General features: G+C 42.5%; 1 protein-coding gene and 1 pseudogene across 2 annotated transcripts in view; one reads left to right on the top strand and one right to left on the bottom strand.

Annotated features, from left to right (window-relative positions):
* Positions 1-1612: 1612 nt before the first annotated feature.
* Positions 1613-26429, bottom strand: part of RACGAP1 (Rac GTPase activating protein 1) — a 48669-nt gene continuing 23852 nt past the window's right edge. The window contains exons 5-17 of one of the 2 annotated variants that reach the window (XM_077484306.1): positions 22748-22817; positions 21556-21609; positions 21402-21479; positions 18320-18434; positions 16949-17073; positions 16707-16871; positions 16388-16483; positions 12924-13122; positions 9957-10062; positions 9735-9867; positions 7389-7518; positions 6278-6386; positions 1613-3673 (exon numbers count right to left, since the gene is read on the bottom strand). In XM_077484306.1, the coding sequence (XP_077340432.1) occupies positions 3598-3673; positions 6278-6386; positions 7389-7518; positions 9735-9867; positions 9957-10062; positions 12924-13122; positions 16388-16483; positions 16707-16871; positions 16949-17073; positions 18320-18434; positions 21402-21479; positions 21556-21609; positions 22748-22817 (1456 nt within the window). In that variant the 3' untranslated portion in view covers positions 1613-3597. The remainder of the gene's footprint in view (positions 3674-6277; positions 6387-7388; positions 7519-9734; positions 9868-9956; positions 10063-12923; positions 13123-16387; positions 16484-16706; positions 16872-16948; positions 17074-18319; positions 18435-21401; positions 21480-21555; positions 21610-22747; positions 22818-26429) is intronic. The other variant, XM_077484307.1, reaches the window with a different exon arrangement.
* Positions 13854-15608, top strand: LOC143984032 (uncharacterized; annotated as a pseudogene).

Raw genomic sequence — 26429 nt, 5'->3', positions numbered from 1 at the left:
TGTGAAATTGTATGAAGAAGAAGAAAAAAAAAAAAAAAAAAAAAGAAAGGAGGGGGGCAGGAGCGCCAGTGGGGACCCAAGAAGTGGAGGTTCACAATCACTTTGTGCAATGCCATTGCACGGAGCAGGCAAGTATAGTTTATATAGTTATTTATTTTTGATTTACTTTGCAATCTAAGTATTTGCCAAGGTGCTAGTCTGGCTGCTTTCAACATACATTACCAATGTAGGATATCTGCACAACCTCCTGCTAGTTTGCTCAGACCCTGTCAATATTTAAAAGCCTGTTTAGACACTACTAACCAAACTTTTTGATCTTGAATCTTCAGACGTTAACTCTGGAACTGACTCACTGCTTAACGTATCCTTCTAGATATTGCCCAGTCCAGGGGTTTTCATAGGACAAACTCTCCATCCCAAATCCATGGGCTGTTCAACAGCTTTTGGACAAGAGTTCTGGGCTTGATGGTGGCCTCCTAAGCAGTCCCTTAGGTCCAATTTCACCCCATACCATTGCAACATTCTGCCTGTATGGGATAAAAAAGTACATTTTCTAGGTTTCTACAATTCATGTCACCCAATACTAGGTTATCTTTAGCCTGGTGGCACAAATGCCATCCTTGAGTTGGAGAGCAAAGTTCTTCCTTTCATTTGTCTGGAAGATATTTACAGATGTCAGGAAGTCCTGGGCTTTCCTCACTTTGGCACAGGTGAATTGGTCACTGGTGGAAACCAATTCTCATACATGAACTCCAAGCCTTTTGCCTGTGCATTCACACTGGACAGTTATCTGATCCAGATTCGTAGGGACACCACAAAACAGTAGCATAATTCAATCATAGAGGAACCAAAAATCTCAAGGCCAAAAATGAAGATGACTTGACAGAGTTCCTCGGTCAAAACCTCTGTTTTACATGGGGAATGCTGGACACTGACCTCCTGGCTTCCAGAATCAACCAAGCAAGTGTTTCCAAGTCCAGGGATCCTCTAACCATTGCAGTAGCTGCCCTGGTGACTCAGTGAGATCAGTGTGTTCTTGATCCACACCATTCCTCCTCTGAAGCTCCCTCATCTGCTTCACAGTAACGCAGTGCAGGGCATTCTGGTGATACTCATCTCATTGCCCTGACCTGAGCAGATGTGGTACTCGGACTCCATCAGGCTACTGGCAGACACTTTGTTGGCACTTACAGAACACACAAATCTTTTGTGCAAAATCTGCTTCAGTGTTACTGGCTTTAAAATCACAGTAGTTGATGTCTAGGCTCTAAAGGAGAGGTACCATCTGTGTTGGTTGCTTCTTAAAGCTAGAAACTCCACCTTTTGCAACCTCTTATCACACCTGGAAAGCATACTTTGCATGGTGTGAGGTAAAGATATTTACTCCATTAGACACATCCTGATCTTTCTCCAATCAGGTTTAGATCAACATTTGGCCTTGAGGGACACGCTTTTGGCTTTAGTTGGTTCTCAAAGACTACTTGCCTCACTTCTTTTAGTAAAGGCCTTTGTAAGGGTTTTGGAGTTTTTTGAAATGCAAAAGAAACAGTTTACAGAAGTCCAAAAAAAAAAAAATACAAATTCCACTTAAAAAAAAAATGACATACAAAAATTAGAAGCAGACTTTTAATGTCCATTATTTATATACAGTATACTTATGTAAAACTACAAACAAAAATGATTGCAGGCATTACAATGTATAGCAACTGGCAATATGTGCCAAGTGTACAGAAGAAATTTATAGGGTACTAACTTAAACTGCAAGCTGGCACCAACCTGGGTTCTCCAATGCCAACAAGCAGCCATTCTTTGATAGTTCCATAGTTGCTTTCAATAAGGCAGTAAGGGAAGTGCAACTAGATTTCTTGGCTTGTATTAGAGCAACATTGGCAACGTCTGCCATAAAATGCTTAGCCAAGAACTTCTTGCATTTCAAATAGGGACATGCAGAGTAATGCAAGAAGCCAACAGGTGCTTTAAGAGTGGATCATATAAAGAAACGGAAATGCCAACTTCTATTACCCAAGGCCTACTGTGATGCTGGTCACAAGATTTGTTGAAAGAACTATCTGGGTGGGTGCCTGCCCCTGGCCCCCCCCCCCCCCCCCCCCCCCCAAAGCAGAGATCATGTGACCAAATGCCTAATGCATTGTGTCCTGCACTGGTGATCCCCTGATCCACCGTTTGCCAGGATTATTATATTTTAGGCCCTATGAATCTTTAATGTACCCATCAAGACTGTTAAATGATAAACATCGACGTACAAGTTCACTTTACTACATTATCATCCCAAAACATGAAATATCAGTTTGGGAAAGGATCTGTGCGGGAATTTAAACCTGTGTGCCAGAAAATCATCATCCCATGCCGGCATAAAGGCCTTTAGAAGATGCCGGTGTTGGACCTCAGGCTGTTACAGGATGTCAAGTATTGCAGATCCACTTTAAAGGGATGGGATTGCAGTAGCTCTTATTGGGGAAGAGGTCAGGACTTTCAATTAAACCTGGGATGTGCAGAAAACATGGTTCTGCCACACATGGGCATGTGCAGAAAAAGCGTTTCAAAATTTGTTGGTGGGTGTGCCAAATTATACTACTACTGTCTGTCTTTTAAGGCCAACTTACATTTTAGGTGTGCAACCCTATAAAAACCTTTCCTAGATGAAACATGGATGTACAGACTTCCCTTTAATTCAAACAAGAATAAAAGGATAAACCACACAGTCAGAATTTGTACATTTAGGATTAGGCATAAGTTATCAGTGCTGTATTTACAAAATTCATTACACAGTATAAAATAAATGTACAAGTTTCTTGACAGTGTCCAAAGCTGTAAGAAACAGTAATTATAATAATGGTTGACTGTTCCCTTTTAGTAAAATAAACTTTTCTTTGATAAAAATTATTAAAAGTCAAAACTGCCCATAAAACAAAAAATTCTATGTATACGTAAAATAAGTATGGGTATAAATACCCTGGCATAGGGCTAGTGTGTTATTAGTCTCTCCAGCAAAAGAGGGGATTAAAGCTGAACTATAGGCAAATGGCTAAATACACAGTCAAAATGCATTTCTGTCAACAGTTTCACCTGCCAAGATTTGTTGACCTTTCTGCCAGTCTTCCGTTTCCTGCGGCACAGGCAATAAAAGGACCCCACGGTGGTTTCCAGTGTAAAGATGCCAACTTATGGTGTAGATGGACAGGCTAGTTCTGGACAGGGAACATAAAAAGCAGCAAGACGAAACCAAAAAAAAAAAAACACACGACTTGAAAAGTGAAAGCCTTCGACTTGTAAGACAATTCACGTACTACCATTTCAACTGTGTATTCAGTTTTCCTAAAATTCTGATTTAAAGTCAAGCGTATACAGTTTATACCATAAACAAAAATCTGGTTAAAAGTAAAAATCAATATCCAACATCTGCTTTCGATAAAAGTAGAGGTAAAAGCACTAAAAAATTTTTTTTGCAGCATTGTCTTTGGATGTTACAGTATTTGCTTTAAAACTAATAAATCCCCAGTATGACTTAAAAAGCATATTATAAAAATTAGGAGGGGTGCAACTGTCTATTGCAACTGTCTATTGAGTGCCATCAGTTCATTTTAGTATTGGAGAGGCAAAGTAGCCAGCGGATCGGCCAATGCTGGTGACAGATTTACTTTTACTTCCAAACCTAAAAAAAAAAAAAAAAAAAAAAAAGAAAGCATTAAGCCACAAAGCATTTATAAAATAAGCAACAAAACGATTGGCATTTCTCTCATTTTCCGCCTAGTAAAATGACTGTACACCGATACCTTAGATGAATTGCCTTTCTTTCCCACCTGTACACACCCTCGTGTCCTCCTAGCCTTGCACACTTTCACATTTTGTTGTTGCCATGCAAACCCCAAGGAATGTGTACAAAAGCAAAAACAAATGAAGAAATCAAACTTTGGCTTGGTGCACAGGGTCCTCTGAAGCCCTGACAGTCTTGGAAAAAAATAGCAAGGAATGCACACGGGTCAGATCCAAAATAGACCTAAAAACAGTACAGCATAATACTGCTTTTTCTAATTCACCCCATCTGTTCACACACAGAGGGCTCTGAATGCCTCACACAAATATGGTTTTGCTCACTCATTTTTCCAAAGTGTGCAGTGACAGGGCTTTGGAGAGTCATGCACACAAACTGCTGGTCAAGCACAGCACAACTCAAACAAACAGAAGATGTATTGCATGTAGGGAGCTTAAAAAGGAAACATCCAGCCTGAGCTTGTTTGGCTGGGCTTCTCCTAGGGGTCACAGGTGTGCAATATGTTTTGCACTCCTGTGACCCGTTTTCAGCAGAGAGTGGTCTGAAGTTCGCTCTCCGCTGACATCACACAGATCAGTCTAGGCACCGCATCATCCAGACTCTGGATACGCCAGGTGCCTGGACTGATGGCAGTTTCAGCCTCTCAGCGAGCCGCCGAGACAGCCCTCCCCTACTTTGGGTTACTAAAGTTGGCCATAGATAATTTGAATCTTGGCCAGTTCAGCAGGGACTGGCTAAGATCCAAACCATCTATGGAGTAGGCTGAATGTAACCAAGTCAATTCATTGATCATTTTTGGTACAACCAGCATGCCACAAACTTGTTCCAAGTAAATAAAAACAGTAGTGAACATACCATATGAACATTAAAAACACTTTTTTTAAAACAACCCAAGCAGCTTCTACTGCTTCCAACCACAGAGACCACTATAAATCGGAAACCAGACCGTCGGCCAAAGAAGATAAATTGGGGTTATGGCAGCTAGCTGCTCCCGTAACGCTATTCCTCTTCAAAGTTATCAGCGTGCAGTGGTCCGGAAATGGTTAATGTGTGTAGAGTAGCACACATGACCACACCTAACATACACTGCTTGTTCCAAATGGAAGGGAGGGGAAAAAAGGAGATGTTCAGGAGCTTACAGAGGACATTGCAAAGACAGAAAAAAACAGTAAGAAAATAATTCATGAAAAATAGATTACAGGTTCATTAAAAAGGAACTGCAGTCCACTCACAATTTGTATTAAAAACATCTTTGCCATTCTGTAGCTTCCCACCAATATACACACAATATACATACAGATTCTGCACTTGCCAAATATAATGCAGAAATCTCCCTCCAGAGTGTGGCTGTAACCATTTTAACTGTGGGCAGCTGAAGCTGTTGCCTGTTCACTTCCTGGATTTACACAGAGGCACACCTCCAGCTCTGCACCTCTCATTGGCCCTCCTATGATTGACTCCACCTCCCTTCCTGGCAAACTCACCAGAGTGAGAGAGCTGTGCATTATGTCATAAGCCTAGGCTAAAATCACCAGACAAGAAAGAGGAAGTGGGCTGTATAAGGCACTTACTGGCAGAAAAAAGTTTTACTATCCAAAGTTAAAACAAGCGCAGAAGATTTAACAGATGGAAAATTGAAAAAATTACTGAAGTTCCGCTTTAAGTAATGGATGTGTATAGATTCTGAATGGAAAATAAGGATAACGTTTTGTGTCACTTTAACCACTTACTGGGCACCCCCCCCCCCCCCCATGCCCCAGCCAATTTTCAGCACAGTTTAAATGAAAATTGCATGGTCATGCTACACTGTACCCAAACAAACTTAAATCATTTTATTCACACAAATAGAGCTTTCTTTTGGTAGTATTTGATCACCTATATTTGCTAAATAAAAAAAGACCGGCATTGCCACCCATGACCAACAGATGCCATACCTGGTGCTCATCAGTGGTGGCCATCCCTGGTGGTCCTGTGCGGGCATCCACGGTGGGGGGGGGGGGGGGGGGGGGAATTGGGTTGGTGGGCTGCGCCGATCATCAGCACAGACCCCCCTCCTGTCAGAGGAGCAGCCGATCAGCTCTCCTCCACTCATGAGTGATGAAAAGCAGATAAACAGCTGTTCCTGTTTACATCGTAATCAGCCATGATTGGACATGGCTGATCACGTGGTAAAGAGTCTCCGTCAGACTCTTTACCTAGATTGGAGTTGTGGCGCGTGACTAACACGCATCGACAACGATCGCCGCGATGCACGCCCCCCAGGGGCACACAGCGGCTTGTTATCCTGATCACGTCCGGTCAGGATAACACAACCAATTTGCCGCTGTCATTTTGCTATATGGCAGGCGGCAAGTGGTTAATTACCTTTTTCAAAAGAGGTGGTAAGCAACAGCAGCGCACATGCCTCCTAACACTAGAAAAGTGTACAAACATACATGGACAGAATCTATGATCATCTTGACTACTGGTTACTTTGGTACTTACTTTGGTGTGTTTTTGCTAAGAGTAGATTTAACCATCTGGGAAAGTGAGCTTGAGGAAGGTGTTTTGCTGATCTGCTGCTCAGGTGTTGTCAGAGGTCCCAACATGCTCACTAAAAGAAAAAAAAGAAAAAGAAAAAAATAGCAAAACTGATTATAGGCAACAGTATAAAATCATTGCTAACCTCAATTAGTATAAACAGACGTCAAGGAACATACAAGTCTTTGCGCAGGGACACCGGTATTCACATTTAAAGTGGATTTTTACCTTCATGCATTCTATGCATGAAGGCAAGAAAACCTTCTGTATCTAGGATTACCCCCAGCTCCCCCTTCTACTCATCTGAGCCCGATCTCAGTCCAGCACTGTGCCTGAGAGCAGCAGCTTTCTTCTGGACGCGGCAGACTTGGCTCCTGCTGCTATCAAACAAATTCTGTGACAAAGGAGGAGGCAGGGCGGAGCCCCGCTGTCCGTCTATGGATGCGGGCGAGGCTCGGGATAGAGCCCACATGAATGTCCCCATAGAAAGTGGCTTATGAGTAAAAACCATGTGACATCATGAAGGGGGAAGGGATGCTTGAGGCGAGGCTGGACTGGTTCACGGCTTATTCTCACACAAAAAAAAAAAAAAAAAAAGGGTTTGTATTTTTTTTTTACTGGAATCCCACTTTAATTATAGAAACTGGAGCAAAGATACTCACTGCTATGGCTAGCTATGCTCTTTGCTTATACAGCAACCCATTGTCTTTTCCAATGTTCCACTGTCAAAGATGACTTCATACAAAACATTTCCCGTGGGCGCACCAAGGATAACAGCTGGTTTGTTTCATACAAGTTACGTTTGTATCAAAATGATGAAAGGTAGAGCTGCATATGACATGTTTCTAGTAAGAGGATTGCAAATCAATTCCTTTATTGAAGTCAAAGGGACAACTGTGACCAAGTCCATTAAAGTCAAAAGGGACAGCAACACCCAACATGTTCAGTAAAGTTGCAGACTCAGAAGTACCCATCTACTTTACCGAAGACACAGGGGCAGTAGCACGCAGCTAATTTAGTGAAGTAAGAAGATAGGAAACGCTTGATAAAACTCATAGCCTATTTGTGAGTTTACCTTTCACGTCAGGAGTCTGAGGAGTGCTGAAAATATTTGTATTTTCAATTATATGAGATGGGTCCATGTTTTCCACCATCATGAACTGGTTCCAGAAATCCGGTGACAATGACATCAAACGTTCCACTACCTAAGATAAAAATACAGCAAAGTTCATCAGTAACACATAGAATTTGCTATACAATATAGTGCATTATCAAGGAGATATTTATATATATTTTTTTATAAAACCTACATATAAAACACCAGTTTATTTATTGTATTGGTTTTTAAACATTTATATACCGCGTTTCCCCAAAAAATAAGACCTACCCAAAAATAAGCCCTGCTATGACTTTTCAGGGAGGGCTGCAATATAAGCCCTGTCTGAAAAAAAAAAATTAAATAAAAAAGGGTAGTTTAACACTTTCAGACCGGACCATTTTGCTGGCTTAAGACCAAACCACTTTTTGCGATTCGGCACTGCGTCGTCGTGCAACGTGGCTCGCGAACAAAACTGATGTCCTTTTTCCCCCCACAAATGGAGCTTTTTGGTGGTATTTGATCACCTCTGCGGTTTTTATTTTTTGCGCTATAAACAAAAAAAGCATCAATTGAGAAGAAAAAAAAAAAAAAAAGCCCACTTACTTTACTTAGCTATAAATATCCCCCAAAGACTTATAAAAAAAAAAAAAAAAAAAAATAATAATAATAATTTTCCCCCCTCATATTAGGCCGATACGTATTCTACATATTTTTGGGACCATTGTCATTTATACAGCAATCAGTGCTATACAAATGCGCCGATTCCTGTGCAAATGACACTGGCAGTGAAGGGGTTAACCAGGAGGTGGCAGTGTAGGGGTTAAGTGTCATGTAAGGGGCATGTTTCTAACTGTGGTGGGGGGGTGGCTGTGTTTAACACATCACTGATCTCTGCTCCAATCATAGGGAGCAAAGATCAGTGTCACTAATTCTAGGCAGAAAGGGGAGATGCTTGTTTACTTTAGCATCTCCCCGTTCTTCCTCCCCGTGAGACAACCGCGGGTACCCCCTATGGCGATAGAGTCCGCGGGACCGCATTCGGTATCACAGAGGTCCCAACTGGTGCGCACACAATGGCACGGCGGCACATTTAAAAGGGATGTACCTGTACGCCCATGTGCCTGTCCGTGCCATTCTGCTGACTTACATAGCCGTGCGCTGGTCAGGAAGCAGTTAAAAGGTTGCAAGATCCTAAAATGCACTATATTGCAGCGTTATATAGTGTGAACTGTGTATAGTGATGTGATCTATGTGCGATTAAAGCCTTCAGTACAGCACCGCTCAGCTGATTCCCCGCTGCTCTCCTTTTCTCCCAGCTTTCGTGCAGTGCTTGGAGCAGGGAAGGAAGCTCCGGCGGGCCATGTAAGCGGCACTCAGCTGATCCCTACTGCTCACCTCTTCTGCCACACTTTTGCCTTTAGTTACACTTTAAAGTGGGCCTAAAAGTTTCTCTTTTTTACATTATATGCATTAAGCTAAAAAAAAAAAAAAAAAAATCATGTCAGAGAATCGCCACTCCTTTATAATTACCTGAGCCCAGTCTCCATTCAGCGATATGCATGAGAGCAGTGGCTCCCTCCCCACAGGGCAGATTGATAGCAGCAGGAGCCATTAATGAGAAAAAGGGGCAGGGCCAAGCTGTGTGTCAATAGACAAGGCACCCCGAAAGTGGATTTCTATGGGGGCACTCAACAAAGAGGAGCCAGAAGCTGTGGCGGGGAACCACAGAGCAGAAGGATTGTGGCTGCTCTGTGCAAAACCATTACACAGAGCAGGTAAGCATGATATGTTGGCCATTTAAAAACAATAAATCTTTACAAATCACTTTAAAGTGTATAAAAAGCTGAATTTCTCAGCACAGTTTCTTTCCAATTGAGACTACGGCAAAAAAAAAAAAAAAAAAATTAAAGTGGTGAGTATTAATTTGCCAATAGATTTTTTTTTTTCTTCTGAAATGTTGGCGTTATCTCCTTTATTTGGTTATAATGATTAAATGCAGCCCGATAAAAAAAAAAAAAAAAAAAAACACACCTCTACTACCCAATTCCAAAGGCCACCACCTTAACTGGTCCCGGTACATGTATGCCCCCTTTCATGTTGGCTTAACAATTCCTGCCTCAGCCTGAAGCCGAGTCAAGTTGGGGAGGTTTGTAATACCCCCACAACCTTTCCTGTTCTGGAATGAGCACCCTTTTGCTACTACTTAAGACAAAGATATGGAAAAGTCTGTAAAATTAGAAAATGTACATTAAAACAACTCGAAACATGTCTGCACAGAAAATACACTGCACTTCCACTAGGCTGCCGTTCTATGAGATATACCTTTGGCTGACGTTTTGTATCTTGTAGGAGTGTCATGTGGTCAGGATCAGGGACTGCGTGACCCACCAGTGTGGGCCCAAACACCCTAGCCAGATTGGTCACATCCATCTTACAGTCTGGACTCTCAGCCACTCTGCAGAGCACAGATAGAGGTGCATAAATACATACAGTAAGAGAAAAGGGAGCATCAAGACAGATCTAAAAATGTGTATTTGTACTAACCTTTGAAGATGTGTCATTAGGAAGGCTAAAGTATCCCTGTTGGCTGCAGGAAGCTCATCAACTGCTTGATAAATCGCAGCAATGCTATTATCATCGTCTGAAATTTCTGGAGAAGGGAGTAATAGAAAAAAAATCCTTATAAACAGTGGTATCTAGCAGGTTTGAGATCTTCAAACCATTCTCAGGAACTCTAAAGCGGTAGTAAACTGCAGAAAAAAAATAAATTAAAAAAAAATGGGGGTGTGGCTAGCTGCCGAGCCGAATGGACGTTTGACTCCACAGCTCCAGCACCGACCGGAGATAAAACTCAAGGAAGAACAGCTACCAGAGTGACCCTCTTTCAACCACCGGAGACCGGCGAATCATCTAGCTATGTCCCGCAAACTAAAAGAATACAGGCAGCCCAGGAAACGGACTACCTACTTCACACAGCCGCCGAAGCTCCAGTCCCAAGATGGCAGCCGCGGCCTGCACTGTGAGGGAAACAGCTCCTACACCAGTCTTCCAGATGCCGATCCGCCAGAAATATTCCTCCCCAGAGATGACTCAGCAGACAATCCGTCCTCTGCAGCCTCATCCACACAAAACAGCCCAGTGAAAATCGAAGAGGAGACTAGATTCTGAACCGCACAACCCGGAGGCGTATTCTACACCTTTACGCCAGCCATCCACTATAGTAGCTTTTCCCACATCAAACCAGCCGGTGCTAGACACTGCAATGAAGGAGATGCTCATCTCTCTCCAAAACTCAGTACATGTCACTCTCTTCCATGTGCACGAAAGTTACCTCACAGATGCACTCCATGGGGAGCAAAATGACCCGAAGTGACACTCAAGTCAGTGAATGACTTGGTAGATGCACATGAACACGCATGTGATGAACATCAGTGGATGAGGGCTAAAATGGTAGACCTGGAGGACAGGTCCCATCGTAATAACTTAAAAATGCACGGCATTCCCGAGAGTGTCTTACCATCAGACCTTAATGCATACACCAGACAGTTAATCTCAATCCTGCTCCCTGAGCTGTCACCCATGGAACCCATTATTGACCGGATCCATCGCCTGCCCTAAAGCAGAGGAATAGGAGAGGTCGTCTCCCTACCCCAGACACAGTAAGCACCCAGTTTGGGTGTTTGGGGTTGATAGACAGCACACTTAGACCTACGCATAGCACCCATACTGTCCATCACTGTTGAAACTGATTAAAAATTTTCATATTATACCATGTCATATGTACCTGTATAGCGAACTTCGCAATACTGAATCTAGATGTATGACCATGTTTATTGCATATTGATGTTATCTGTAAAACTTCAATAACCCCATCCAGCTGAGCTTACACAGATGTGCATACTCGGCTTCCGGGGGGTATACCGGGATGATGCCCTCACCTGCAGGCATCATCCCGGTACCGTTTTTTACAGCGGGCAATTGGCTATCCAGCCATAACAACCGAAGCGGCTAGAAGCCGCTCGGCTGTTATGCCGGAGGAGCGGGAGGGGACGTCGCCGCCTCCCGCCGCTGTTACGGTGCTCCCGTTCAATCGGGAGCACCGATTCACGATCGGATGCCTCCGGCTGCTGGGGAGGAACTGGAACGAAGCCGTAATCGGCTTCGTTCCAGTCTCCTAATAGTAAACACTGAAGCGACGTCATGACGTCACTTCCCGTTTACTCGGCTGCCAGATTTAAAAAAAAATTAAAAAAAAAAAAAAAAAAAAAAACAGTATTCAGAATCGCCGTTTTCTGAATACTTTGAAGTGTAAAGGGGGGATCGGGGGTCTTTTAGACCCCTGATCCTTCCATAAAGAGTACCTGTCAGCACCCATTACTGTCACAAGGGATGTTTACATTCATTGTGACAGCAATAAAAAGGGATCAATCTTTTATTTATTTTTTAAACAATTTATTCATAAAAAAAATAATAAAAAAAAATGTTTAAAGCGCCCGCCGTCCCTGCGAGCTCGCAAAGCAAGGAAAACCGCATACGGAAGTCGTGCCCACATATGGAAACTGTTCAAATCACACATGTGAGGTATCACCGCGATCGTCAGAGCGAGAGCAATAATTCTAGCACTAGACCTCCTCTGTAACGCTAACCTAGTAACCGTAAAAAAAATTAAAGCGTCGCCTATTGAGATTTGTAGGTACCGTATTTTGTCCTCATTCCACGAGTGCGTGCAATTATAAAGTGTAACATGTTTGGTATCTATTTACTCGGCGCAACATTATCTTTCACATTCTGCAAAAAAATTGGGCTAATTTTACTGTTTCATTTTTTTTAAAATTTATGAAAGTGTCCCTTTTCCCAAAAAGTTGCGTTTAAAACACCACTGCGCAAATACCGCGACACAAAATATTGCAACAATCGCCGTTTTATTCTCTAGAGTCTCTGCTAAAAAAATATATATATAATATTTGGGGGTTCCAAGTAATTTTCTAGCAAATAATATGGCTTTTAACTTGTAAACACCAAATGCCAAAAATAGGCTTAGTCATGAAAAGGGATAAAAACTATTGAAACAAAAAAAAAAAAAAGAAAAAAAAAGAATCCCCTGCAATGCCATAATGTGCTAATATGCATCACTTACTAGCCCATTATGAGAGACTTGCCTTAAAGCAAAGCCCTTCAGTGTCACATTGTCACCGCTGAGAGGGTTTCCATCCTTACGCACTCTTCCTTCAGGGTTCGAAGCCTCTGGCTACACAAGTGTTCGGGGGCGCAGTGACATCTTCGGCTGCATGCACTCTGAATAGCTCCTAAACAGTGCAAGTTTAGGAGATAGCCACAGTACCTACAAGTAAGCATTATTACAGGCTTACCTGTAGGTAAAAGATGAAAGTGGGTTTGCTACCACCTTTAACAGACCACAAACTGTGCGTGCGTCTAACCCTATACAAATAAAAATGGTTATACTGATTCAGTTGCCATAAAAAAAAAAATTATATGGAAAAGAATACTCACCAGCTGCATTCATGAAGGTTTTATTGAGGCGGAAAGTAAGCAATGGTTCCTTCAAGTTGCGCAGAAAGTCTTTGAGAAAACCACACACTGCATGAATGTCATCCACTTTACTGAGTAAAGGAACATTCTTCCCTCTCAGAAACTTTTCCTTTAAATCTTTAACTGTGCGATCGCAGCCAGAAATTCTGTATAGACCAGTCTAGGAAAGGGGGGGGTTGGAGATGGAGAGAAAAAAAAATAAAAAAAATAAAGCATTGCTCATGTTTAAAAACAAAAAAAAAAGTTCAAAAACACACAAAGTGTAACACTAAAGCTACTACCCAGCGCGGATCAGCAATACCTGTCCAGTACTAATCAATACATGGGTTACAAGTCAAATGTTTGTGATGCGTATTTACAGATGACCTTCACCTAAAATCATTAGTATTGTACTGGAAAAATGAGGACATCCAAACTTTATATTATACTTTCTTTTGTAGTCAAAAACTTCCTTCAGAGATCCTCTCTAGCTCACCACTTCAGCTGCTTTTTTTTTTTTTTTTTTTTTTTTTTTTTTTTTTAAAATGAGAACTAGCTGCACCCTGAATACTTTCGTCTAGTAATTCCTGAGTTAGGGTCCATCAACTGTTAGCATGCAATGATAATGTGTGATATTAAAGTGTTATGTTAAAGCAGCCTACCACTAAATTACTCACGCCTACTTTCACTGCCTGGGTGTGTTGAGGTGCTATTCAATAGTAATAGCACAGCAATGCACCACTTGTCATTTGTTATTAGACACAAAAAAAAAAAAAAAAAAAAAAAAAAAAGAAGTGTTAAATGACCCCTAATTGTTCTAAACAGCCAATCAGCCTCTAGATCAGTGATTCAAAGAAAAAAAAAAAAAAAAAAAAAACAAACAAAAAAAAAAAAACACGCATGAGGGGTCAGTGCAGCGCAGAGAATCATCACGAGAAGTTTTTCGTATTCCATCAGAAGAGAATAATGGCGATCAATAATTACTCACAGCCAGCTGCCCAAGGGTATGGGTCCTACCCATCTCAACCCACACAAGGCGGCTATTCCCAGCAGGACAGCCAGTCCTATGGCCAGCAGGGCTACAGCAGCTATAGGCAGTCTACTACAGGGTCTTCTTCCTATGGAAGAAGCTGAGGGTACGGCTCATCCTATAGACAGGAGCAGAACTCTATTTATGGCGCTCAGTCGGCCCCAGGATACAGTGCTGGTAACTATGGCAGCTCCCAAACTTCCCAGACCCCCCCCTACAGTGGAGAACAGCAGCAACCGCAATCCTCCCAGTCATCTTATTCCAGTTATTCCCAGCAGCCTCCAGCCAGCAGTAACACTGGAAGCTATGGCAGTGGCTCAGTCCTCCTACCAGCAGCAGCAGCTATGGACAACAATCCGGTGGCGGAGGTCAACAGAGCAGATATGGAAGAGGAGGTGGCCAGTCCAGTTACGGAGGTCAGAGTCAGGGTGGATATGGTGGTGGTCAACAGTCCAGCTATAAAGCCTCCCCAGGGTTATGGCCAGCAGCAGCAATCACAGTACAGTTGTGGATCTGGAAGTTACAGCCAGGACTCTCCTCCCATGGGTGGTGGCGGCTACTGTGGTTCCGACCAAAGCAGTTATGGCAGGCAGGACAGAGCCCGAGGCGGATTCGGTGGTGGGCACGCAGGCTTTGACCGAGACGGCAGAGGACGTGGTGGAAGGAGGCGGCATGGGTGGTGGTGAACGGGGAGGATTCAGTAAATTTGGTGGACCATGTGAAGGCGGGCCTCCCAGACATGAAATGGATGAAGAGGATAACTCAGACAACACAATTTTTGTGCAAGGCCTGGGTGAGAACGTGACAGTGGAGGTTGTTGGAGTATTTTAAGCAGATTGGAATCAAGACAAACAAGAAAACTGGGAAGCCCATGATGAACCTGTACACAGACCGGCAAACTAAAGGGAGAAGCAAGTTTCCTTTGATGACCCTTCATCTGCCAAGGTTGCTATTGACTGGTTTGATGGCAAAGAATTTTCTGGAAATCCGATCAAAGTTTCATTTGCTACACAGAGAGCCGACTTTACAAGCAGTGGAGGTGGAAACACCAGAGGTAGAGGACGTGGAGGGTTTGGCGTTCCCAATGGTGGAAACGGCAACCGTGGAGGATCGCCCAGTGGTGGCGGAGGACAGCAGAGAGCTGGAGACTGGAAATGTCCCAACCCATCCTGTGAGAACATGAATTTCTCCTGGAGAAATGAGTGCAACCAGTGCAAGGCTCCCAAACCAGATGGTCCTGGAGGACCTGGGAGGTTCACACATGGGTGGAGGTGGATTTGGCGATGAGACGTGGTGGAGGACGTGCTGGTTTCAGAGGAAGGGGGGTGACTGAGGTGGATTCCATAGTGGCAGAGGGGGCGGTGACCATGGAGGATTTGGACAAGGCAAAATGGATTCCAGGGGTGACCACAGACAAGACGGACGTGAACAGCCATACTAGCTGTGGCGCATGTTTCTAAGTTTTTTTTTTTTGTTTGTTTAATTTTATACATATTAAGCCGTATCCTATGGGTCCTTCTGAATTGTTCTCAATTTATGTACTTTGTATTACCTCCGCAGTGCGCTGTCAATTTTTCCTGTCTTTGTAAAGTACTTGCCATTAAACAGATGGCCTTGGGTGTACATTTTTTTTTTGGGGGAAAAACACGCATGAGACTATGCAACTAGAAATTTTAAAAAAGAATACAAAAAGGCAGATTCATTTCTCTTAAAGGACAAGATCACCTCTGGGAACAGGTTACACCCATTTTAAGAGTGGAACATGCAACATGTTCCCAATGCTGCAGCCACTGACGGATCCGCCCTCCCCAGTGACAAAAAGGGAAGAAGTTCCCCGTACTAGCTGTCGGTTTTTGAAATTAGCGCGGCCATGTGGGGCTCCATCATTCATTCACACAACTCTGAATAAAAACTACAAGCCCCAACATCCTTTGCCGCTGTCAGCTTGTAGTTCTCAATGAACTACCATGGTAGTTCCTTGATTCTTCCCTTCCGTGTATCTATGCCCGTACAGGAACAGATACACTGACAGATCTGCAGGAGACCTGCATGGCAGCAGTGATCTTCTGGTCGCTGGTGCAATGCTTTACAGACTATAAAAAAAAAAAAAAAAAAAAAAAACACTTTTTTTTAACCAGCAAAACAAAATCTGCACTAGTTTTTTTTTTTTTTTTTTAAGTGAACTTATCCCTTAAGGCCTTGTTCACAAGGACGTACTATAGCTTACGCATGTGCGAGGACCATTTTTGCCCACATAGGCATTTTGTTGACAGCCGTGTGCGTGCACAGCTCCAAACACACACGGTCTGCTCGACAAAAGAAACAAGTAGTTGTAGACAATATGGAAATACTAACAATGTACTGCTCATAGAAATTAAAAGCTTGCCTTTCAATGTGCCTACAAAGCACACCTTACCTCATGAAGTCCCCGCTGCTCAATTTCACTGACACAGTGTACAACTACTGGGGGGATCATTGGAGATGATGATGGAGCAAAGTCAGCAAGAGTGCCCTACAACACAGGAAACTGGTTAGGGAACAGATAGGGTTTAAATCACTACTAAAATCCACCAAATAAAAAAAATTAAAAAAAAAAGGAGGAGAAGAGTTGATGTTGACAGGATAGGAGAATTAGACAAATCATGTTAATTTCACAAAAGTTATTTTTTGATAATGCCTAGTTTAAAGCAGACAGTGCTGAAAATAGACATTGCAAATTTTTCAAAGGGTTCTACCTCTCCAATACGAACTGGAGTGTTCCCTGACGTCGGGATGCATGGAAGAGGGCAGCGCTCCCGGCACTCTGGATGGGCCACAACTCGGCAGTCCCGACACTTCAAGGACAATTTCCCAAATTTGATTCTCTTTCCACAGGGGACACACGATTCTGGTTTTATTACCTGAGATAGGAAAATTAGATTGCATGGACAGGAAAGGCAGAATATGGGAATTAAAGTTTATTTCGAATTTCACTCACTGTTTTAGAGACAAACTCATGAAGTCTTATTCCTTGATGCTGTGGCGTCCTACAGCTGTCAGCCTCATTTCGTTCATGAATTGGTCTCATCAAACTAGAGTCACTACTCCATTGCTGTAGTTGAGCTGATAGAAGAAATGACCACTATTAAAAACCATGCATGTATCAAAAAAGATGGGGGGGGGGGGACAAAAGATCAATCAAAGCATCATAGTATATATGTGAGGTGGCTACGATCACTGCCAAACGAACATCCGTCCGATCCTCAGTAAACGATCAGCCGATATAGAGACAGACACTTACGTCCTCTAATTCACCAGGATCTGGTCAGCTGAGTTTTCCATAATACTCGGGCAAAGGAGAGAGGAAGCCTTAGTGTAAAACTGTAAAGATTAATATCCAAAAGACCTCCTGCCCTTAATACATTAAACTTACAAACAAATGGTAAAAAAACAAAACAAAAAAGTCATCCAATGAATGGTAGCACGGTGCATTCAGTTCTGTCAATCTCGCCACCTGTCGGAGAGCTGTAATCATCTGTGGTGGTCCCCGAGGAGAAACCAGAGACCAGTGACCTTATAATAAGCCGTGTGGTACACCTATAATATACATAGGTGTACCACATTGCTTGCTACACAGGTCTCTGGTTTCTCCCCGGGAACCACCACAAATGATTACAGATCTCCGACAGGTGGCGAGATTGACAGAACTGAATGCACCGTGCTACCATTCATTGGATGACTTTTTTTTTTACCATTTGTTTGAAAGTTTAATGTATTAAGGGAAGGAGGTCTTTTGGATATTAAAAATCTTTAGCTTTACACTGAGGCTTCCTCTCTCCTTTGCCCGAGTATTATGGAAAACTCAGCTGACTGGATCCTTGTGAATTAGATGACGTAAGTGTCTATCTCCATATCGGCCGATCATTTACGGAGGATCGGACTGATGATCGTTTGGCAGGGATCGTAGCCACCTCACATATACTATGAGCCTTTGATTGATCTTTTGTCTGGTGAGTGCAATTTCTAGAGGGAGCATAAGCACTAGATGTATCAATGGTCAAACGTTCAAAACAGCTGATGAATTACTTATGAACTATTATATGTAAAAAAAAAAAAACTGTTTGAATTTCAGTTTCAGCCGGATTTACAGACCATCAAGCTTTCCCTTAAAACCTTTAGCACTGTTAAAGTTTGAAAGACTTTTTGATTCACTTTTAATTTGTAATTCCGCTTGCTTCCTTTTTAGAAAAGTTTTACACCATAGCAACTGCTCCTCCACTTTACTAGTTTATTTCCCTAAGCACCAGATAAGTGATCCTTTGAGAACTTCTGTGTTGTGATACACACACACACACACACACACACTTACCAGGCTTGCGACTGCGTGTATAGTATGGTACAGTCTCAATGGTTGACACGGCTTCAATCACACCTCCGTTGTTTGGAACGGTCACTGTTGTTTTAGTTATTATGGACTCGTTGGCCTACATAGGATGCAAAAATGTAATATATGTACAACAATGCAATGATGCAATTTGATCTCAACAGAAACTATAATGGTTTAGAGTCTACCTTAACTGATTAATATGCTTTTGGTATATAGATTTTTCAAACATACCGTATTTATCGGTATATAACATGCACGCGCCCCTCCCCCCCCCAAAAAATAAAGGGCAAGCCATGGGTGCGTGTTATACACCGATATCTGGCTGCCTCGGAGAGGGAAAGCGCCACCGGATTACACAGACCCAGATCTCCTGTGTACTCGGCACTTGCAGTCACTCAGTCTCACCTCCTGGCACGAGCATAGACGTCACATGTCCAGGTATTGGACCAGTGTTCTGTCTATCATAGGAGTCGGGCAAGGAGGCGGGACCAACTGACTGCGAGTGCCAAGTACACAGGAGACCCTGGCTCTGGTGAGGCTGCATTAATGTGCAAAGGCGGAGGCTGCAGATGGGCACTGACCGTTCGTTTGCGTCAAAGTTCTTTACTTAAAAATTTGATTTATTTCCCTGAAATTTCCCACTTAAAATTAAGGTGTTATACACCGATACTGTATCTTGTGCATTAGTGTAGATTTATAGAGAGATCGATTGGAGCATGCAAGAGATAACTATTCATGCACATGCAGCTCACCCCCTGGTGAAAGTCAAAGTGGAACTCCACTCTCTCAATCAACATTGATTTTAAAGCATAGTCTGCCATCATTAGTATATCCATCATACATCCTTTTTTTTCTTCTTTTAGCTTTTCAGTTACTGCCTGGTTTCCAGGCCTGGGCAAATTATATATTCCAGGAGTCTTCAGGAAGGATTTGCTCAGCCAAGTACACCCTCTTGCCTGGGCTAAGGGCAGATGGATTCCAGTGCTACATGAATCATCTGCTCTTAAGATGGCCACAGCCCAGAGATATTAGGTGCAATTTTTTTAAAGCGATTTTTCTGCAAAAGCATTAAGATATGGATGGGTAAGAATGCTTGATTAACCACTTAAGGACCAGAAAAATTTGCCCCCTTAATGACCAGGTCATTTTTTGCAATACGGCACTGTGTTGCTTTAACTGACAACTGCGTGGTCGTGCAACATTGTACCCAAACAAAATTGACATCTTTTCCCCCCCAAATAGAGCTGTCTTTTGGTGATACTTTTTGCTATAATATCTCAAAAAAAAAAAAAAAAAAAAGTAAAAAAAAAGTAAAAAAAAAAAAAAGAAAATGTCTTCATCAGTTTAGGTCAATAGGTATTCTTCTACATTTTTTTTTTTTAAAGCGAATATTTATTAGTTTGCGCAAAAGCTATAGCGTTTACAAAATAAGGGATAGATTTAGGGCATTTTTATTAATGGTGTTGATCACTCATTTTTAGCGGGATGGTGAGATTGCGGCGGACAGATCGGCCACTTTTTTTTTTTTTTTTAGGACCATTGACTCATACAGAGATCAGTAGTAAAAATAGCCACCGATTACTGTATAAATGTCACTGGCAGGGAAGGTGTTAACACTAGGGGGCGATCAAGTGGTTAAATGTTCCTTAGGGAGGCGTTTCTAACCGTGGGGAGAGTGTACTGTCTGAAGGAGACAGGTCGCTGTTCCTAATCACTAAGGACAGCACATCTCTCTTTCCTCTGACAGAACGGAGGTCTGTTTACATTGACAGATTCCTGGTCTGTCTGTCTCAGGAGCGATCGAGGGTGGCCGGCAGACATTGCGGTTACATTCGTTACAATACAATTTGGTACAGGAGGAATCAAAGGGCCCTGCTCGTTAGCACTTACAATCTAAGAGGAAGGGTCAATTGATACAAAAAGATAATAGCTGTGGGCGATAAGCTGTTGAAGTAAAAAAATAAAAATAAACTGTATTAGAAGAAGGATAGGCTTCTTTAAAAGAGAAGGGTTTTCAAGGATTGTCTAAAGATGACTAGATTAGGAGACAGATTGGTGTAGGGAGTTCCAAAGGATGGGCAAAGCTCTGGAAACATCCTGGAGGAGAGCATGGGAGGAGGAGACAAGGGAGCAGGAGGTCTTGGGAGGACCGAAGAGCGGCTTGGTTGATATTTTGAGACCAGGCTGGTGATGTAGCTTGGGGCAGAGTTGTGGGTGGCCTTGTAAATTGTTAGTACTTTGAAGTTTGTGGCATTTGCATGAAGTCATGTGTACAACCCCGGACACAGATAGTTTTCCCCCAACAGACTCCACATATGGGGAATGGAACATTTTTTTATTTAGGTGGCTACAGTTAGGCATAAAATGATTAAAAGCTAACAGTTACACAAAAGGTTTTTTTTTTTTCTACAACTAGGAGTTTAAATCAATGCAGTTAGTAGACACAGCCAGCAGTCTAACCCAAAAAGAGAAAGCCCAATACTGGTTAAGTCAACAGGACCAAGATATCAAAAGGTTTTAAAAGCGAATGTTTTAAAGTGATAAAGTATTTTTTCTTAAAAATAACAATGTTATACTTGCCTGCTCTGTGAAGTGGTTTTTCACCTTATCGGACCGCCTGCTGGCCCCTCCCTCCTGCCAAGTGCCTGCAGAGCAAGAGGCTTGCTATGGGGGCACCTAAGCAGGCTAGCTACTGAGCCGCAGCTCTATGTGTCCATCAGAGACCTGTGGATCGGCCCTGCCCCCTTCCGATTGGCTCACTGGCTACAATTGGCTGAGGCATTAGCTCCCGCTGCTGTCATTCAGGCACGAGAGTCCCCGGAGAGCCGAAGCTCATGCACATAGCTGGATCGAGATGGGACTCAAGTATTAGAGGGCTGCAGCACACAGGGTTTTTTTTTTACCTTCATGCATAGAATGCATAAAGGTAAAAAAAACATGAGCCTTTAGAACCACTTTAAGTACCTGCAAAGAGCACGTCTCACACCGTAAATGCTATGGCATCAGTTACTGATCAATAAAGCACAAAAATCACAATTATCTGCATAGTTCCCAGCTAACTAACCGGATCAACAGCTAAGCCAAAGGAACGTGTTCGCTTTGATGGAACAGGAGGACCTTCCGTCTGTTGCCTGGAAGAGCGCTACAATAAAGAAAATCCCAGTAAGATTATTGTATTTTTTTGCCAAGTGTGTGAACTCCATTTCCAACCTCCATACCCGTTTTTCTCTTTTCTTCAGCCTCACATTTCTCACTAGAGATGAATCCCAGTCCTTGAATAGGAAAAAATAAAATTTAAATTATAAGTTTGAAAATAATAAAAATTATTGAACAGAAAAGTCACAAAGGAAAATTACCACTTTGCATATTTACATCCAATCAACTCTACCTCTGCGGCTGAAAATAGCCGAAAGCCAGCGAGAAGCTGACAATCGGTGGGGATAGGTGTATAACACGCACCCACAATTTTCCGTTGATTTTAAGGGGGGGGGGGGGGGGGAGAGTGCGTGTTACACGGCGATAAATGCGGTACTTGTAAATCATGCGTTCTGACTTTACTGGTCACATACTTTTTCTATGCCAGCGATTTATACAGTATGAATTTTAGAAGGTGGCCAGTAACGACAGGTAATATAGCTTCTTACTAAAGGATTAGTCAAAACCACATGTCCAACACAAGTTCAAACAGGCCATTTCGTGTGGCCCTTGCACCTCTTTCTGCAGCTGCAAACCCCTTCAACTTTGAAACCACTTTGTTTCCGTCGCAGAGAAGACAGAACTCCTTCTACAGATCCATTTTGCCTTCTCTGTGCAGCCGCAGAACACGATCATCTCTGCCACCTCTGGTCTTGCCATTAGACTGGCAACTAAGTCCAGTCTTCTTCCAAACCCTGTACTTCCTGGTTCCTAGGTTCTTCTCAGGAGCAGCCTAATGGTGGGTGCAGTGTGATGTAAAGGAGGGGGGGGGGGAGACTCTTGACAAAGTCTTGCAGATACAGGGGCAACTATAATGCTGATGCAGCCCACGATTAAATTAAGTTCAACACACCTGGTCTAAACCTTTAACCGCTGACAAATCACAAACTTTTCAAGTGACTCAAATAGGAAGACAGCCGACTGCAGGAAATGGTTAAAAACTATCTAGGTTTGTTAAATGTAATGACCACAATTGGTCATAAGCACTAGAACAGCCAAATTAGCCTAAAATGTACATGTCACCGGTAATACAGTAAAGCTTTCATTTAAGTGCCTTCATTGGAGTTTTGTAGCATGCTCATGAATACAGCCGAATGTCAGTTCTTCAGTAATTAGCTGCCTGGTCGTTACAGAATGACCTACAAAATGTACAGTTTTTATAATTCCCATTAAGATTTTAAGAGTCTGCATCTCTCTCTACAGTGAGCTCATTACCAAAGAATCCTCGGTCTTGTCAAAACTGATGTCAGACAGGATAGAGCCAGATTCATCTATTGTAGATAATCTAGGGGAAAGAAATTGAATATTTTTAAAGTTAAATAATGTAATGCAGATTTCTACAAAAATTCCAAGATAGATTTTCAACAGAGCAAAACTGCAGAAGTCTATATTTCCATCTCACGCAAAATTGAAGAATCACCCACTTTGTTATGTATTCCCATAATAAAGATAGGATTTTTGTACTCACTGTAAAATCGTTTTCTCTGAAGTTCATTGACAGACACGGCTCCAGTAATCTTGACCGTAGGGTTATTACACCACCTTCAGGAGAGGATTAGGCAGAACAAGTAATACAGGTAAAAACAGAACTTTACAGTCCCGCCCAGGGGACGGTCCCTCTGGTAACAACCCCTCAGCCTGCTTCCTGCACCTCAGTTTTTTTTTTTCTGCCACAGTACGTCAACAAGCAGTATAACGTAAAAAATAATAGGGGAGGGTGCTGTGTCCGTCAATGAACTTCAGTGAAAAGGATTTTACGGCGAGTACAAAAATCCTATTTTCTTTCGTTCATTGACGGACATATCGCCAGTAATCTTGACCGTAGGGACGACCCCAAGCAGTGTCATAACAAGGGGTGGGAACAGCAACATAACTTCACCCACAGCCAGAGGTGCTCCCTAACGGGGGAGTCACCATCTGAACCAACCGCATCAGAACTCGCGGTCAACATATGCATCAGAGTGCGTTAACCTTCAAATTATATATATATATATATATATATATATATATATATATATATATATATATATATATATATATATATATATATATATATATATATATATATATATATATATATATATATATATATATATACACATATATACACACACACACACACACACACACACACCTCTTAACAGAAAAAAGAAATTAAAAATTGCAACATTACACGGTCGCCTGAAAAAAAAACTTTGCGGCCAAAGCCGGCATCAGAAGATGCACTTACATCCACTTTGTAGATTTCTGTAAAAGTGTGAACGGATGACCAAATCGCTGCCTTACACACTTGAGCTACTGACACTTGATGTCGGAAAGGCCCAAGGAGGTCCCAATTGCCCTGGTGGAGTGGGTTGTGACAGGAAAGGGGGGCACCTGTCCCTTCAAGGCGCAACCCTGGACCACGATCTGTCTGAACCACCTGGAAATGGTGGACGAGACCGCCGTTCCTTTTTTCGGACCAGCTACCAAAACGAACAGAGAGTCCGACTTCCAGAAGGGAGCTGTGGCAGACATATATATACCCTTTAGGCCTCATGCACACGAGACGCAGGTGAAAACTCTGCTCAAAAAAAGCTGAAACGCCCGTTTAGAACGCGCATTTTTCAGCGTTAAGCCGCGCTTCGGTTTATAAAGATAACATCTTTATAACACCTCCCCAAGCTCTTAAAGCATTTTTTTTTTTTTTTAACTATTTCTGCTATTTTGATCAGAGTGAGCAGCAGCAGCATAGAGAGCAGTTGTACACTTGCATTTGCCTCTGTGGTATATATTTTGAAATGGATCCCATATTGAATATATGTCAGGAAATGCTCTTGATGAGACAGCAACGTCGTCGCAAATTTCGTGAGAGGTCCATAGTCAGAGCTCGTCGATATTGGACCCATCCGTTGATGGGACAGCGAATGTCCGTTGGATATTTCACAAACATGTATGTGCAGCTGCGTACCTACCCCAACAAGTTTTTTTTAATTTTAGCCGGATGTCCATTGTCACATTTGATCTGCTCTTAGAAAAATTACAACCTGGTCTGACATTCGTGGACACTAATATGAGAAACAGTGTGTCACCAGAGGAACGTCTGTTGGTAACGATCAGGTATGTGTATATATTTATCTATAGATGTACAGATTTTTTTTCTGTCCTTTATTTAAAAAAAAAAAAAAATAATGTCTATTTATAGCAAATTATCCAATTTTTTTAAATATCTAAAATTTTCTTGTGGCAATTTAACATGTTTTCATTATTTCGAATATAAAACAATATTAAAATTGTTATTTTTTAATCTTAATATATGTTTTTATTCATTTTTTTCTAGTTTCAAATTGTTTTATTTAAAATCAAATCTATGTTAGATTTTTTTATAATTGTTTTACATTTGGCCAATTTTAATATATTTTTATCGTTAAATATGTACTGATTAATATATTTGAATTCTTTGCTGCTGTATATGGTAGTATATTTTTTAATGCCTTATTAAAATATCCAGAATTCTATCCCTAACCATTCATCCTAACCCTACCCCTAAGCGCAACCCCCAAACAACCCTAATCCATCTCTTAATCTTAAATAACCCTAACGGATAACCACTTACCATAACACCCAACCCTAATGACCAAATTACATTGCCGCAGATGGTCACAGTTGACTTTGAGGCCATGTATCTGATGCAGAAAAGTGCATGACATTTTGCGACCGGACTTTGGGGTCACTTGGTGATAGGAACCCCAAATTTGAATATGTTGTAGTGCTAGATACAGTGTCTGCATACCAAATTTGGGGTTCCTGACAATAATTGGCCCCAAGATATGGGCCCCCAAAGTCAGGTCACAATTAGATTATTGGAAAGAGACAGCTGATATCTATCCCTTGATGGTGCTTAAGGCCAGTTTCTGATCCACTCCTCGCTGTAGGAATAAGCAGGATCCTGGAAATAGAATAGGTGTGCAGATGCCACCCCATCTCCTCCCGCATGGAGATATAAGCCTTCCACGTATGATGGTATATCTTCCGAGAAGAAGATATGTGCCCTCAACATAGTGGAAATCACCGAGACAGACCTCGGTTCCTCATCACGTGGCTTTCAACAGCCATGCCGTTAAAACCAGCGACGGTAAAGCAGGATGGTGTATCGGACCTTGTGACAGAAGGTCTTCTCGCATCAGCAACTGCCAAGAAGCATCCATCACCAGGTGTACCAGGTCAGCGTACCAAGGATGCTGAGGCCAATCTGGGGCAATCAGTATCAGCGGAATTCCCCTCTGCCTGCACTCTGCAGAGCATACGTGGTAACAGTTTGAGCGGAGGACCAATGTGTCTGACGCGTCTGCTAAAGGATCTCTCGTCCTGGACACAAACCTCTGCAACTTTCAATTGAGCCGAGAGGCCAGGAGATCCACATTTGGTGTGCCCCACCGCAGGCAAAGAAGCCTGAACACCTCTGGATGCAATGGCCACTTTCCTGGGTCCAGCATCTGGCGACTTAGTTAGTCCGCCTGCCAGTTTTCTACTCCCGAAATGTATATGGCCGACAGGGCCGGTACGTGCCGCTCTGCCCATCGAAGGATGCGAGCGACCTCCCGTGCTGCAGCTGAGCTTCTTGTTCCTCCTTAATGGTTGACATATGCCACCGCCATGGCATTCTCTGACTGGATCCTGATCGGACTTCCTCGCAGTCTCAATTTACCATGTAGAGAGGCATAGCCTGATCGCTCGAGCACATTGATCGGCAACTGGGATTCTTCCCTCGACTAGAGGCCCTGGGTCGACTGTACTCCCAGTACTCAACCCCAGCCAGTCAGGATCTATATTAACCAGCTTGTCACCCAGCCGGCTGTAGATAGCAGAACACAGGATCTTAAAAAAGGCAAAAAAACTAAGAAATCCCCAGGACCGA

This window comes from Lithobates pipiens, unplaced genomic scaffold (genome assembly GCF_037356315.1).
Source record: "Lithobates pipiens isolate NorthernLeopardFrog02 unplaced genomic scaffold, aLitPip1_a1.2 Scaffold_16, whole genome shotgun sequence".
NCBI classification, from domain to species: domain Eukaryota; kingdom Metazoa; phylum Chordata; class Amphibia; order Anura; family Ranidae; genus Lithobates; species Lithobates pipiens.
The sequence above is the reverse complement of the archived record's forward strand: the minus strand, read 5'-3'. Positions and strand labels throughout refer to the sequence as shown.